Source organism: Anomaloglossus baeobatrachus, chromosome 1 (genome assembly GCF_048569485.1).
Source record: "Anomaloglossus baeobatrachus isolate aAnoBae1 chromosome 1, aAnoBae1.hap1, whole genome shotgun sequence".
Lineage (NCBI taxonomy): Eukaryota > Metazoa > Chordata > Amphibia > Anura > Aromobatidae > Anomaloglossus > Anomaloglossus baeobatrachus.
The window spans coordinates 128,514,790-128,532,225 of NC_134353.1; the positions used below are offsets into that span (position 1 = coordinate 128,514,790).

The 17,436-nt window shown below is 43.8% G+C and overlaps 1 protein-coding gene across 1 annotated transcript in view; it reads right to left on the reverse strand.

The window, feature by feature from the left end:
• The window catches only part of SCFD2 (sec1 family domain containing 2), a 745,236-nt gene that overhangs the window by 105,298 nt on the left and 622,502 nt on the right, over positions 1–17,436 (reverse strand). The window contains exon 6 of the mRNA XM_075347035.1: positions 17,156–17,301. Within this exon, the coding sequence (XP_075203150.1) occupies positions 17,156–17,301 (146 nt within the window). The remainder of the gene's footprint in view (positions 1–17,155; positions 17,302–17,436) is intronic.

Consider the following 17,436-nt stretch of genomic DNA (forward strand, 5'->3'; position numbering starts at 1 on the left):
AAAACTGTTTGTTTTTTTTTTAAAAAAAAAAAGCCATAATAATATACAAGAATAAATGATAAGTGGAAGCTATTGGTAGAACAAAGGCACAAAAATGCCTGGCCAAGCGCCGTGCCTGTCTGCTGCTCTCTGTATTTTTCATTTTTGACAATAGTTTGTCTCTACAGACAATACACTGCTATATAGTAAAGAATACAACCCCCTAATACATTTGGAAGACATGACGATAAATGAGTAATAAACATAATAAAACAGGACAGAACAAGCACATTACAAGCGCCCTGTTAGTACAAGGACTTTAGGCAGATGTTAATATAACTTTTCTGGGAGTTCGAGGACAATCTTCACAATCTCTAAATATTATTTCTCCTCCACACCTGTGTCCCTTTCTTACACTACACTTTTCCTTTGATTCGTTCTATCTCTGATCTTCTGTAAGTTAAATTTATGGTGGTTCCTGTGAAGGCAGAGGATATTAGTAAAGTCATCCATGGGAAAGGAGATATTCAATATTTTGCATGTTTTGTAAGCCTTGGAATAAAAGGTAATACACATCATCTTACTGTACCCATATTCTTGTTTTCAAATTTTAAAGGAATATTCTGAAACAAAGATAATTAACACCTAAAAGCCGAGCAATTTTCTATTTTAATCTTTTTTATTTTTTTTTACCTTCCCCTTATTCCAAGAACTGTAATTTTTCTAAATTCTTCCATGGACATAGCTGGGTGAGGGCTAATTTTTTGAGGGATGGGTTATAGTTTTAAATTTCACCATTCCTTTTACTATGCCAAGTGTAGGAAAATTACAAGAAAAAAAATGTATTCCGCTATAGTTTTTTGGGGTTTTGTTTTTATGATGTTCATTTTGCTGTAAAAATAACCATAACCTGGTAATATGCTTTCCTACAGGGATACCAAACTGGAACTAGAAGAGAGACAAGTCCTGGATATCCAAATACAGTTAGGTCCAGAAATATTTGGACAGTGACACAATTTTCGCGAGTTGGGCTCTGCATGCCACCACATTGGATTTAAAATGAAACCTCTACAACAGAATTCAAGTGCAGATTGTAACGTTTAATTTGAAGGTTTGAACAAAAATATCTGATAGAAATTGTAGGAATTGTACACATTTCTTTACAAACACTCCACATTTTAGGAGGTCAAAAGTAATTGGACAAATAAACCAAACCCAAACAAAATATTTTTATTTTCAATATTTTGTTGCGAATCCTTTGGAGGCAATCACTGCCTTAAGTCTGGAACCCATGGACATCACCAAACGCTGGGTTTCCTCCTTCTTAATGCTTTGCCAGGCCTTTACAGCCGCAGCCTTCAGGTCTTGCTTGTTTGTGGGTCTTTCCGTCTTAAGTCTGGATTTGAGCAAGTGAAATGCATGCTCAATTGGGTTAAGATCTGGTGATTGACTTGGCCATTGCAGAATGTTCCACTTTTTAGCACTCATGAACTCCTGGGTAGCTTTGGCTGTATGCTTGGGGTCATTGTCCATCTGTACTATGAAGCGCCGTCCGATCAACTTTGCGGCATTTGGCTGAATGTGGGCTGAAAGTATATCCCGGTACACTTCAGAATTCATCCGGCTACTCTTGTCTGCTGTTATGTCATCAATAAACACAAGTGACCCAGTGCCATTGAAAGCCATGCATGCCCATGCCATCACGTTGCCTCCACCATGTTTTACAGAGGATGTGGTGTGCCTTGGATCATGTGTCGTTCCCTTTCTTCTCCAAAATTTTTTCTTCCCATCATTCTGGTACAGGTTGATCTTTGTCTCATCTGTCCATAGAATACTTTTCCAGAACTGAGCTGGCTTCATGAGGTGTTTTTCAGCAAATTTAACTCTGGCCTGTCTATTTTTGGAATTGATGAATGGTTTGCATCTAGATGTGAACCCTTTGTATTTACTTTCATGGAGTCTTCTCTTTACTGTTGACTTAGAGACAGATACACCTACTTCACTGAGAGTGTTCTGGACTTCAGTTGATGTTGTGAACGGGTTCTTCTTCACCAAAGAAAGTATGCGGCATTCATCCACCACTGTTGTCATCCGTGGACGCCCAGGCCTTTTTGAGTTCCCAAGCTCACCAGTCAATTCCTTTTTTCTCAGAATGTACCCGACTGTTGATTTTGCTACTCCAAGCATGTCTGCTATCTCTCTGATGGATTTTTTCTTTTTTTTCAGCCTCAGGATGTTCTGCTTCACCTCAATTGAGAGTTCCTCAGACCGCATGTTGTCTGGTCACAGCAACAGCTTCCAAATGCAAAATCACACACCTGTAATCAACCCCAGACTTTTTAACTACTTCATTGATTACAGGTTAACGAGGGAGACGCCTTCAGAGTTAATTGCAGCCCTTAAGGTACCGTCACACTAAGCAACTTACCAGCGATCCCAACAACGATAAGGATCGCTGGTAAGTTGCTAGGAGGTTGCTGGTGAGATGTCACACTGCGACACTCCAGCGATCCCACCAGCAACCTTACCTGGCAGGGATCGCTGGAGCGTGGCTACACGAGTTGCTGGTGAGCTCACCAGCAACCAGTGACAAGCCCCCAGCGCCGCGTGGAAGATGCTGCGCTTGGTAACTAAGGTAAATATCGGTAACCAACCCGACATTTACCTTGGTTACCACCGCACGGAGCTACACGTGCAGAGAGCAGGGAGCAGCGCACACTGAGCGCTGGCTCCCTGCTCTCCTAGTTACAGCACACATCGGGTTAATTACCCGATGCATGCTGCAGCTAAATGTGCACAGAGCAGGGAGCAGCGCACACCGCTTAGCGCTGGCTCCTTGCTCTCCTAGTTACAGCACACATCGGGTTAATTACCCGATGTGTACTGCAGCTAAATGTGCACAGAGCAGGGAGCAGTGCACACTGCTTAGCGCTGGCTCCCTGCTCTCCTAGCTACAGCACACATCGGGTTAATTAACCCGATGTGTCCTGCAGCTAGCTACATGTGCACAGAGCAGGAGCCGGCACTGACAGTGAGAGCGGCGGAGGCTGGTATCGAAGGTAAATATCGGGTAACCAAGGACAGGGCTTCTTGGTTACCCGATGTTTACTGTGGATACCAGCCTCCGCAGAAGCCGGCTCCTGCTGCCTGCACATTTAGTTGTTGCTGTCTCGCTGTCACACAGCGATCTGTGCTTCACAGCGGGACAGCAACAACTAAAAAATGGCCCAGGACATTCAGCAACAACCAACGACCTCACAGCAGGGGCCAGGTTGTTGCTGGATGTCACACACAGCAACATCGCTAGCAACGTCACAAAAGTTGTTCGTTAGCAGCGATGTTGCTAGCGATGTTGCTTAGTGTGACGGGGCCTTTAGAGTGCTTTGTCCAATTACTTTTGGTCCCTTGAAAAAGAGGAGGCTATGCATTACAGAGCTATGATTCCTAAACCCTTTCTCCGATTTGGATGTGAAAACGCTCATATTGCAGCTGGGAGTGTGCACTTTCAGCCCATATTATCTATATAATTGTATTTCTGAACATGTTTTTGTAAACAGCTAAAATAATAAAACTTGTGTCACTGTCCAAATATTTCTGGCCCTGACTGTATTGGTGTATCAAGAGTCCAATGGGCTCTAGTGCAAAATTTGAATCAGGGCCCCACCTACATTTTGGTCAGATGTATGGGCCCTTGTAATGTTCTAGATTCTATAAAGATATATGTTTTCTAACCCGCATATAATGTCCCACATCCTGTACTAATGTTCCCAATCTGGCGCCTTCCTGTAATAATTTCCTCCAACCTAAGGCCCTTCTTGGTATCATGTTCCCAATCATGGTCCCTTTACTGGTATAAAACCAGAAACCTTACTTCAAATTCATACTGGAGTGAGATGCAACAAAAAATAAAAATAAATAGTAATTCGGGAAAAGTTGAAAACCAAACCTAAGCAAAGATAAGGAGGGCAGATCAAAGTTCGCCTGTGCAGAACCTCACTGTCGGCTAGTGTAGATGACGTAGAATGCGTCATCCACACTAGCTTCAGAAGGAGGACCTAGATGGCCGAAAGAGGAGGTGCGGGACCCGGTGAACATAGACGCCCATCCAACCAGTCTGCACTGCACCGACCGTTAGGTAAGTATTATGAACATCCGGTGACAGGTTCCCTTTAAAATGTCAAAAAAGGGCTCTAGATAGATAGAAAACAAGCAGGTGGGAAGGTGCACTTAAATATTTCACCAAGCCAAGGGTGCACCAAGTGTCTGTACTTAGTTTGAATAGTCACTTTGTCTTGACAGTGTCCCTTTAATAAGTGGTGCAAATCTTATAAGGAATAATGCGCAAATACTAAAGACACTAAAAATCTAAAAAGGAACAAATTGTTCCAGAATAGTGGGGAAACAACAATAATACATAAGAGGAAATGGATAGTAAAAGCCACAGACTGACATGGATTAGCCTTATGTAAGGGCTATATTTGGCAAATCCATTCCATTTTTGGCAAAAATAAGTAGGATGCTATTTATTATTATTGCTTTCTGTTACAGGTGAATGGAATTACTCCATTCACGTTCATGGGATTCATATTGTGGTCGAATTTCACATGGACATCTATGCTAAATCCGGTCAATGTAAACATGTCCTTGAGGTTCCATTTATTTTAATTCAATGCATACAAAAGAGAGAGTAGCAAAGACATTGTTAAATAGGTGCAGAGGTAGCAGCCTAACCTAGGTTTTGGTGTCCGTGGGGATCCCAACGCGTCAAGAAGACACAAGTATCTTGGTGGGAGTCGTTTTACAGATTTTGCACTGGGCCCCAGAATTAAAGTGAACCTGTCAGGTGCAATATGTACCGAGAACTATGAACAGTTCTGAGTGCATATTTCTAATCCATGCCTAACCGTCCCTGTATACACTAGCATAGATAAAGAGATCTTTAGAAAAAGTATTTCTAAAGATCTTTTATGATATGCTAATCAGCGCAGAGACGAGTCGCAAGAGCATTAGTTCCTGCGCTCATTACGCCCTCTTAGCACGTTAGTACACCCACAGGGCGTGCTAACATGCTATTCAATGTAGCATCACCAGCGATGATGCACGTACCAGTGTCTGCTGTCACCGCTGATCTGAAGTCCCGGCACTTCCGGTTATGCGCAGTATAAAGCCAGATGAATGCGTCCCAGCTTCAGAGAGGTCTAGTGTGCATGACCGGAAGTGCTGGGACTTCGGATCAGCGGTGACAGCAGACACAGGTACGCGTGTCACCGCTGATGACGCTTCGTTGAATAACATGTTAGCATATTGCCCCTCTGGGCGTGCTACCATGCTAATAGGACGGAATGAGTGTAGGAACTAACGCTCTTGTGACTACTCTCCTTGCTCATTAGCATATCATAAAGGACATTTAGAAATACTTTTTCTAAAGATCTCTTTATGTATGCTACTAGATACATGTACGATTAGGCAGGGATTAGCAATATGCACCCAGAACTGCTCGTGGTTCTGGGCTCATATTGCACCTGACAGGTTCCCTTTAAGTCCTGTACATCACAAGGCAGGGACTCCGTAGATCAGATGTTTTTTTCCACAACATCCTACAAATACTCCATATTTTGGGGCATTTGTAGGCATTGTCAACTCCTTGAACTCTTTTTCTTCGAGCAGTTGTAGGTGCATATTGCACCTGACAGGTTCCCTTTAAGTCTTTGTGATTTTATAAGATCCTGGATAATCAGAAGCTGGCTGCATATACAGCCTTCTCTTATGTCTGATCCCAATGGATTAGTGAATTAGGAGGCTGTCCAGGACCACACAGTGATACTGTATCCCGGCTGCTCAGTGTTAGCCAGTGTACCATATGGCCATTAGTATCATGAAAAGATTTAGTTGTTTATAAAAAATAGTGTCAATAAAACACATCCAATACAAAAACAAAATCAAACATTATCAAAATAATCGAAAATCCTAGATTATAATGAGAGAGAAACATAATAACTTGAAAGCGAGCCATCCTCACTGCTTACATTGTAACCTGCTACTTACTGTAAAATATATTCCCCCCACAAGACCCTCACCCTTCTATCACTCTGTACCAGAAATGTTTTATACTGAAAATACAAACATTACGATTTTGTGCTTAATTAGTCCCACATGAAGGCGGCTCTGGTTCCACATGTAAGATCCATTTATTTACAGGGGATTTTAAGGCTGCAAAGTTAGCAAGAAATTGTTGGCTGAATATGCGTATAAAAATAAAATAATAATAACAATAGAAGGATTTGTTATTTGCATGTACCAGGCAGAAAAATAGCATTTTGACATTTCTTTATGGTCACAAAAATATATACTTAGATCAAAATGACAAAGACGAGCGAAGATCTGGTCACAGCCAAGACCACTAATTATCCCACTCGTTTGCTACGACTCACCGCTAAGTTAGGATGTTTATAGAAAAAGAAACTTCTAGAAATGATGAATATAAGGACACATCCAACTTTGTATATACGTCATATCCCATTTTCTACATACTTCTATGTAGGTTTAAAAAAACTCAACTCAACACTGAAAATCTAAAGATATGGTGGCCGATTCCTCAAAGCTCTAATGCCAGTATCATGGCAGAAAAAGCTTTGAAACATTGCATAGTTTTGGTGCAACTCAAGGCTGTGCTAAAATTTTGCAACTTTTGCCGCTCTCACGCCATTTTCACTCAGCTCCGGCAAAGTGGGTAAAGAAGGTGCAGGACGGGGGATGGTGATTAATTCGAGACACTACAAATTTTACTCCAGCAGTGACTTAGTGGCAATGCGCATAGGAGGTGCACGCCACTCAACCAATATCCCCGATTCATGAAGAGGCTTACACCTAGAGGCGTATCTAGGAGGGGGGCTTGCAGGGCATTTGCCCCGGGCGCAACTTTGAGGGGGGCGCTGTTGGGCTGCCTGATGCTGCGCTGTGAAAGTCTCCCACGGGGCTGCGGTTGCCGCTCTGCAGTGGGAGCCGCCATTCTCTGAGAGCGGCTCCCACTGCTCAATTGTCCTTGTATCTGTCAGACGCGAGGACAATTGGAGCCGTGACGCCAGCGCCGACTTCCGGGTCAGAGCAACGGCTGTCATGTGATCAGGTCAGCTGATCACACTGCTGACCCGGAAGTCAGGGCCGCAGCACAGAGGCGGCAGAGAGCGCTGATAAGTGCTCCAGTGTGGAGCTGAAGACACGGACGGAGGAACATTACGGGGTGAGGGGGGAGGTATTTATGCACACGGAATGGGGGAACAGAGGGTGGGGAGAGGGAACTATCAGTAGACACATTATGAGGGGATAGAGGTTGGGGAGGGGGCAATATCTAAAGACAGTATGGAGGAGAGAGGATGGGAAGGGAGCAGTATCTATAAACACAGTAGGTGTGAGGGGGAACAATCTTTTGACACAGTATGGTGGGAAGAGAGGTTGGGGAGGGGGAAGCATCTTTGGGCACAGTATGGGGAGAGAAGTGATGAGGGGTGATGTATGGGGAGAGAAATGATGAGGGGTGATGTATGGGGAGAGAAATGATGAGGGGTGATGTATGGGGAGAGAAAAGATGAGGGGTGATGTATGGGGAGAGAAATGATGAGGGATGATGTATGGGGAGAGAAATGATGAGGGGTGATGTATGGGGAGAGAAATGATGAGGGGTGCTGTATGGGGAGAGAAATGATGAGGGGTGCTGTATGGGGAGAGAAATGATGAGGGGTGATGTATGGGGAGAGGAAGGATGCAGGGTGATGTATGGGGAAAGGAAGGATGCGGGATGATGTATGGGGAGAGAAAGGATGAGGGGTGATGTATGGGGAGAGGAAGGATGCAGGGTGATGTATGGGGAAATGAAGGATGCGGGGTGATGTATGGGGAGAGGAAGGATGCGGGGTGATGTATGGTGAGAGGGAGGATGTGGGGTGATGTATGGGGAGAGGGAGGTTGCGGGGTGATGTATGGGGAGAGGGAGGATGCGGGGTGATGTATGGGAAGAGGGAAGATATGGAGTGATGTATGGAAAGAGGGAGGATGCGAGGTGATGTATGGGAAGAGGGAGGATGCAGGGTGATGTATGGGGAGAGGGAAGATGCGGGGTGATGTATGGGGAGAGGGAGGATGCGGGGTGATGTATGGGGAGAGGGAAGATGCAGGTTGATGTATGGGGAGAGGGAAGATGCGGAGTTATGTATGGGGAGAGGAAAGATGCGGAGTGATGTATGAGAAGAGGCAAGATGCGGGGTGATGTATCGGGAGAGGGAGGATGCGGGGTGCTGTATGGGGAGAGGGAGGATGCGGGGTGATGTATGGGGAGAGGGAAGGTGAGGGGTGATGTATGGGGAGAGGGAGGGTGAGGGATGATGCATGGGGAGAGAAAGGATGAGGGGTGATGCATGGGGAAAGGGAGGGTGAGGGGTGATGCATGGGGAGAGAAATGATGAGGGGTGATGTATGGGGAGAGGAAGGATGCAGGGTGATGTATGGGGAAAGGAAGGATGCGGGATGATGTATGGGGAGAGGAAGGATGAGGGGTGATGTATGGGGAGAGGAAGGATGCAGGGTGATGTATGGGGAAAGGAAGGATGTGGGGTGATGTATGGGGAGAGGAAGGATGCGGGCTGATGTATGGTGAGAGGGAGGATGCGGGGTGATGTATGGGGAGAGGGAGGATGCGGGGTGATGTATGGGAAGAGGGAAGATATGGAGTGATGTATGGAAAGAGGGAGGATGAGAGGTGATGTATGGGAAGAGGGAGGATGCGGAGTGATGTATGGGGAGAGGGAAGATGCGGGGTGATGTATGGGGAGAGGGAAGATGCAGGTTGATGTATGGGGAGAGGGAAGATGCGGAGTTATGTATGGGGAGAGGGAAGATGCGGAGTTATGTATGGGGAGAGGGAAGATGCGGAGTGATGTATGGGAAGAGGGAAGATGCGGGGTGATGTATCGGGAGAGGGAGGATGCGGGGTGCTGTATGGGGAGAGGGAGGATGCGGGGTGATGTATGGGGAGAGGGAAGGTGAGGGGTGATGTATGGGGAGAGGGAGGGTGAGGGGTGATGCATGGGGAGAGAAAGGATGAGGGGTGATGCATGGGGAAAGGGAGGGTGAGGGGTGATGCATGGGGAAAGGGAGGGTGAGGGGTGATGCATGGGGAGAGGGAGGGTGAGGGATGATGTATGGCGACAGGGAGGGTGAGGGGTGATGTATGGGGAGAGGGAAGGTGAGGGGTGATGTATGGGGAGAGGGAGGGTGAGGATGATGTATGGGGAGAGGGAGGGTGAGGGATGATGTATGGGGAGAGGGAGGGTGAGGGGTGATGTATGGGGAGAGGGAGGGTGAGGGGTGATGTATGGGGAGAGGGAGGGTGGGGGTGATGTATGGGGAGAGGGAGGATGAGGGGTGATGTATGGGGAGAGGGAGGGGTGACGTACACAGACATGGTATGGGGAGAAAATGGGAAAGAAATTTTGAGGACACAGAATAAAGAGTGACATGGTATGAGGAGCAATTGGGCAGGATGGGGAGTGAGGCGGAAAACTATATGGACACGCAGGAGGTACTGAGGAAGACAGTAAGGGATGAGAAAAATGTGAGGGGGCACAGAATAGAGGCTGGGTAGTAGAGGGACGTAGTATGGAAAGGGGGCAGAATTGGAGGACAGTGTGAGGCCATAGCAAGGAGGGGGTGGGATGAGGGGGTACAGTATAAAGACTGGGCAGTATAGGGTGATACAGTGAGAGGACAGTGTGAAGAGTAGTGTGGAATGGAGAGGGAGTGTGGAGGGCATGTACCATAAGAGGGACAGTGTGGGTCATATTTTGTGCAGAGAATACCGTGAGGGGCCATTATGTATTCTGGGGCACAGTGTGGGGCAGATATTTTTAAATAGAAGTATTATAATCATTCTGCTATATTAGGGGTATCGTGATGGGATGTGCTGCAGAAGACCGGAGAATATGGGATGAGATGTGAATGTGAAAAGTCATCATGGCATCAGGACAAGGTGAATAGAAAGAAACGACTCAGAGACAACATCATCTATAAGGTACCTGAATGTAAATGTTTATTTGTGATACTAGGTCCCATCATTAGGCCTGGGTGCCACTTGCGCATTCTGATGTGAGCACAATGGGACCCCCACTGATCAGCTGTTCTTGGTGCAGGTGGCCGGAAATGCTTATTTCTGGATCTGCTCTGTCCTCTGATGGTGTTCGCGGCCGGGTACTCCACATCCACCTCATTGATTTTAATAGGAGACTGCTGCCACTATCAGAAGATGGAGCAGATCCAGAACTGAGGGCACCTGCCACCACCGGCACGGCACCTAGAACAGACGATTGGCGGGGGTGCCAGGTGCCGGATTCTGACCAATCAGACATTGGTGATCTATCCTAAGGAAAGGCCTTCAGTGTTAAAGTAGTGGACAATTGGACAATCTCTTTAATAAAGTCTTGTGCCGTCTGACAAGTTAAAGGTTACTTTATTTTTATTTTTGTTGTTAGGAGCATTAAAGGGGTTGTCCAAGTTTGTGCTGAGTTTGCAGTCACTCCTTGTGTCACTCTATGTGACTGCAGACTTCTGAATTCTCACAGTGTGCACACTGCACGCTGTCAGGATTCTTTGGTGCTGGCGGTGACAGTGGGAGGTTACGAAGCTGCAATTATGCGATTTACATAGATGTGGTCATGTGCTGAACAGACATGCTCAATGAAAATGAATTGACTGAGGCTAGACACATCAAACCAGAATGTGGCCAGAAGTGTACAAATCTCATACTTGTGCTCACATGATCGTCCACTCTCTCCACTGGCACCGGAGAATCCTAAAAGTGTGCAGAACATGCATTGTAAGAATTCAGAAGCCTGAAGTCACGAATAGAGTCACTGCAGATTTTCATCTCTAATCTGGACAATCCCTTTAATTACAAAATTAAGTAGTGTAGTATCCTCAGTTCTAACAGCGCGTAATATACCCACTGTCACAATTCAGCAATGCTCGCTGGTCACCACATGGCCACTCCACTCATATGTGATTTTCATGCTTGCATTTGACAACTGGCTTTTCTTCAAACGTTTCTCATTGAACATTGAGAGAATTATTAAGAGAAGCTTGTCCTCACGTGACTAAGTGTGCAAATCATATATGAGTGACTGGTCACATGACGACCACCCAAACTCATTGGTGGGGGGGACGCCTAGCTGAATTCTTGCCCCGGGTGCTGGAAGGCCTAGATACACCTCTACTTACACCGCTTCATGAATCAGGATTGTCTGACACGAGTGCATTTCCTCAACAAGGCTGTCATGAACAACGCCAGTTTTGATGAATTGAGGCTTAATGGTATGTGCACATGGCATTATTTAGACACTTGTGTAGCCGCCGAGTTTTCCCAGGTGACACCGCTTCAAGTAAACATCAGCCGTCGTTTTCCTTGAGCAGCTTCACCGTCAGTTTTGCCATCATTCTTGCGCCGCCACCAGCTTTCTCTCTATACTCTTATTAAGACTCTAACACACCCCCTCATCAAGACATGTAGATGGCCAGTCTTGGTGAATCAGGACCATTGACTATACAAAGGTCATATTTACCACAACATCATTTACTACAAAAATCACTTAGCTTACATTGCAGAAATGAGAAATATGTTTGCACATTTGCATTGCAGATGACGGAATGCATAGATAGAGCAAACAGGATACATAGACATACCACACATTTCTTTCTTAAAATCTCATTCACAACATTGTCATTGGTATAAGGAAAAAAAGCGATCAAACAGTCCAATAAGTGTGCAAAATTTTATTGATCAAGTGAAAGTAAAAACACCATAAAAACATCATAAGTATCCGGACACATTCCTGATTATGGTAAGTCATAATTGTGGTATATAGATAAAGAGGAAAAAACTGCCACATGCAGTGACCATATTGACAAGGTAACATATATCAAATATTTGCCATGTGATATAATAGGTAAAGGATGGAGTCACAAATCACAGATCAATAAATATAACCAGCAGGATTTATGGAAATATGCAATAATTCAATATGATAATATGCCATTTATATTCCACAAACCCAACCAGATGACCAAAAAGACCCAAATTAGGCACAATAGTGATTATGGGGCTCCAAACCCATAATTGTCACAACCTGCCGGTATGAATTAATAACATCAGGATCACCGCCGAGGAAACCAATCACCGTCAAATCAAAAATGGGCTGCAAGACCCAATTAGGTCATCATATAGATATAATATACTGAATATAATTTACCATAAATATACAGTCACCATTTGATTGGACAAGCAGCCGATAACGCAGCGGTATAGGATGTTATCATTAAAGGCAATCTGTTACAGAGGCGGTCTATTATAATAATAAATTATGGACATCATTCAATCAAATTGGCTGCATAGGTCTACTATTGGGACAGAATACATCCATACAGTACTCCAATAGCCCACAAAGTGTGAGTATTTATGAAAATACGTTGTTATATACAGAATGCTGGTATAGGGGCAAAATATATTATAGAAACAAGCCAGCAGTCAAGAGAATTAATGTAACATAATAGTAGAATATGCAGTCACCATTAGATTGAGCAAGTCAGATATGGTTATAAATACAGCATTTTATTAGCGCCAATGTAAAAGAGCACAAGAATATTGCAAGGGCAGGCCAGACAATATGGGATTTAATACAGCGTAATGATACACATTATATAGGAATAGCAGTTACCATTGGATCGACCGGATCACCAGCAATTTGTACTAACCATACTATAAATATGGCAATGTGATGCCTAGGATGTAGCTTATCACAAGGACATAAAGCAGGCTAGTGGGTCGCCAACCGGAGGCAGAATCACAACATTACCTGAGATGCTTTGTAAATCAACAATCCAGAGTGTGGCCGGATACACAGGACGCCCTACACGTGTTTCGGCACACGCCTTCGTCCAGGGGCGGTGTATAGGTGGTAACAGTCGGTATTTAATCAGACATGCAGCCAATCAGTGTGTAGTGACCTAGGTAATGACGCATGCGTAACCACAACAACCAACATCAACAATCGACCGCCGCGTCATGGAGGAGGAGAGCCGGCCACATCACATGATCGGTCAACACCTACACCATAAGGATACGGAGGCCGAGTGGAGACGGAGGGAGAGTGGTGCACATGCGTGCAGATCACATACACGCAAATGCAAAATGGATGAATGGAAATAGGAACATGGATCATGCATGGAAATGTAGCAGACTATATAATGCATGAAACTATACAATGCAGCAGATAGCAGGAATAAACATACATATAATACCAACATAAGCCACAAAAAAAGGGGGAATAATGTATGCATTAAATATATAAGATCGATACACCATAATTTACATAAATGTAAAATTGAAAGAATATATATACTCAAAGGGAGCATAAGAGTATTACAGAAGACACATGTCCATATTCGGCAGAATGTCACATGATCGACAACTCCTGTCCCATAAAAATATGGAGACCAAATAGAGACGAGGAAAAAGTAATACACATAAATGCAAATTATGAACTGCATAGCACAGGAATCCAATATGTCTGCTCCTACTCGTCAACTCCTGATGTCACTCTTGGAATTCGCTTTAACTCATAATTTTTTCACCTTTAAGGGGTCCTTCTACCTGCAGCTCCAGGGTACAGCGATGGGCGCATCTTATGCGCCCTCGTATGCTAATTTATTCCTGGGGCTGTGGGAGAGGGACCTTTTCCTGTCAGACCAACATTCGTCGATGGACCGCGTCCTTTTTTGGGCGCGGTACATCGACGATATTTTCTTGATCTGGCAGGGAACGGAGGAAGATCTCCATCTTTTCATGAGTTGGCTGAACCATAATGAGTTGAATATTAAAATCACCTACCAGTGGTCAAAACAGCAAGTTGATTTCCTTGATGTGACATTGTGGAGGGACGAGCGGGATATGATCCAGACTTGTCTCTTCAGGAAGCCGTCAGCCACCAATGCACTGCTACATGCAACATCTTCCCATCCGAAGTTTATGATTAATGGTATCCCCACCGGACAATTTTTGCGTCTAAGACGTATTTGCTCTACCGATAGGGATTTTGAGTTACAATCTAAGGATCTGATGATAAGGTTCAAGAAACGTGGGTATAGTGGCAGAGTCCTAAAAAAGGCATACCATCGTGCTAAATACTCTGTAAGAGAGTCTTTGCTATACCCGAAGAACAACAGTGACATGCAAACTAAAGAAGTGATAAGATTTATCACTACCTTCAATGTCGAGTCTGAACCTGTTCGAAGGTGTCTGGAGCGAGCGTGGCCGATTCTTCAGGCCGACTCAACCTTGGCTAAAATACTACCTCCCAAACCAAAAATCACTTTTCGGCGCTCCAAGAACCTTAAGGATCTTTTAGTCCACAGCCATTATGATGCTAGTGGTCAGAAAACCCTCTGGGATTTACCTCCCAATAGCAATCAAGGTGGCTGCTCCCCATGTGGCTCTTGTATAGCTTGCCCTAATATCTTGACATGCCAAGAATTTAGTGATTCCAGTGGTAATAAGAATTTTAAGATCCGTAAACGTATTAATTGTAACACTAAAGCGGTAATATATTATGCGACATGCCCCTGCCCTAAAATTTATATTGGTCTTACAACCAGGAAATTAAAGGTTAGGGTTAGGGAGCATGTCCTTGGCATTTTGGCAGCTTCAGAAGAGAGTGATGTATCAAAATTAAAATCAATCCCCCGTCATTTTCTTCAGTACCACAATTCGGATGGGACCCTTTTGAAGGTGAGGGGGATTGATGCTATTGACTTGGGGATTAGGGGAGGTAATATTAGCAAACGTCTTGCCCAACTTGAGACCAGATGGATATGGACTTTGTCCACCATGTATCCATCTGGTCTCAACGAAAACATCAGCTTCGTTCCATATCTTTAGACTATAGTCCAATCTAGTTAATATTGGTGATACCTTTTAATTTTAATTGTTTTTATTCTTATAGGTGGTACAACAAATAACATCTTTATTGTGATCTGTCGATGCAGTCGTTATGGGATCATATCTAGCAGACCGATGTGAATGAACGGGATAAATATGACAAGGATTCCTGTGCTATGCAGTTCATAATTTGCATTTATGTGTATTACTTTTTCCTCGTCTCTATTTGGTCTCCATATTTTTATGGGACAGGAGTTGTCGATCATGTGACATTCTGCCGAATATGGACATGTGTCTTCTGTAATACTCTTATGCTCCCTTTGAGTATATATATTCTTTCAATTTTACATTTATGTAAATTATGGTGTATCGATCTTATATATTTAATGCATACATTATTCCCCCTTTTTTTGTGGCTTATGTTGGTATTATATGTATGTTTATTCCTGCTATCTGCTGCATTGTATAGTTTCATGCATTATATAGTCTGCTACATTTCCATGCATGATCCATGTTCCTATTTCCATTCATCCATTTTGCATTTGCGTGTATGTGATCTGCACGCATGCGCACCACTCTCCCTCCGTCTCCACTCGGCCTCCGTATCCTTATGGTGTAGGTGTTGACCGATCATGTGATGTGGCCGGCTCTCCTCCTCCATGACGCGGCGGTCGATTGTTGATGTTGGTTGTTGTGGTTACGCATGCGTCATTACCTAGGTCACTACACGCTGATTGGCTGCATGTCTGATTAAATACCGACTGTTACCACCTATACACCGCCCCTGGACGAAGGCGTGTGCCGAAACACGTGTAGGGCGTCCTGTGTATCCGGCCACACTCTGGATTGTTGATTTACAAAGCATCTCAGGTAATGTTGTGATTCTGCCTCCGGTTGGCGACCCACTAGCCTGCTTTATGTCCTTGTGATAAGCTACATCCTAGGCATCACATTGCCATATTTATAGTATGGTTAGTACAAATTGCTGGTGATCCGGTCGATCCAATGGTAACTGCTATTCCTATATAATGTGTATCATTACGCTGTATTAAATCCCATATTGTCTGGCCTGCCCTTGCAATATTCTTGTGCTCTTTTACATTGGCGCTAATAAAATGCTGTATTTATAACCATATCTGACTTGCTCAATCTAATGGTGACTGCATATTCTACTATTATGTTACATTAATTCTCTTGACTGCTGGCTTGTTTCTATAATATATTTTGCCCCTATACCAGCATTCTGTATATAACAACGTATTTTCATAAATACTCACACTTTGTGGGCTATTGGAGTACTGTATGGATGTATTCTGTCCCAATAGTAGACCTATGCAGCCAATTTGATTGAATGATGTCCATAATTTATTATTATAATAGACCGCCTCTGTAACAGATTGCCTTTAATGATAACATCCTATACCGCTGCGTTATCGGCTGCTTGTCCAATCAAATGGTGACTGTATATTTATGGTAAATTATATTCAGTATATTATATCTATATGATGACCTAATTGGGTCTTGCAGCCCATTTTTGATTTGACGGTGATTGGTTTCCTCGGCGGTGATCCTGATGTTATTAATTCATACCGGCAGGTTGTGACAATTATGGGTTTGGAGCCCCATAATCACTATTGTGCCTAATTTGGGTCTTTTTGGTCATCTGGTTGGGTTTGTGGAATATAAATGGCATATTATCATATTGAATTATTGCATATTTCCATAAATCCTGCTGGTTATATTTATTGATCTGTGATTTGTGACTCCATCCTTTACCTATTATATCACATGGCAAATATTTGATATATGTTACCTTGTCAATATGGTCACTGCATGTGGCAGTTTTTTCCTCTTTATCTATATACCACAATTATGACTTACCATAATCAGGAATGTGTCCGGATACTTATGATGTTTTTATGGTGTTTTTACTTTCACTTGATCAATAAAATTTTGCACACTTATTGGACTGTTTGATCGCTTTTTTTCCTTTTGCCTTCTCTCTTGATATTGCGATTGTCCCTGATGGTTCAGATAACCCACATAATCCATTATATAGTATCCCATTGGATATGGGATTAATTATAATATAATATATGGTTACTATTTATGTGGGTATTCGTTATGGTCTCAATGTATGTATTGTCATTGGTATGTGTAGTGCGTTTTGCTTTGTATACACCTGTGTGCAGCACTCACCTGCTGAATATTGCTGCCTGGTACATGAACAGAACTGAACAACTTCAAGTGTGAACGAATCCTGGTAAGATCCCTCAAGGACGCAAACACCTTATCCACCACTGCTGCAGACTCCTCCAAGGTCAGATCACATGAAGATTCACATCCTGTAAGAAAAGAAACCTGTTATTCCCAGTGTCACCAAATCACTGGTTGATGCTTTCTAGAAACATAGCAGATGGAATATACTCAGTTCATAGAATCATAGAATGGTAGAGTTGGAAGGGACCTCAAGGGCCATC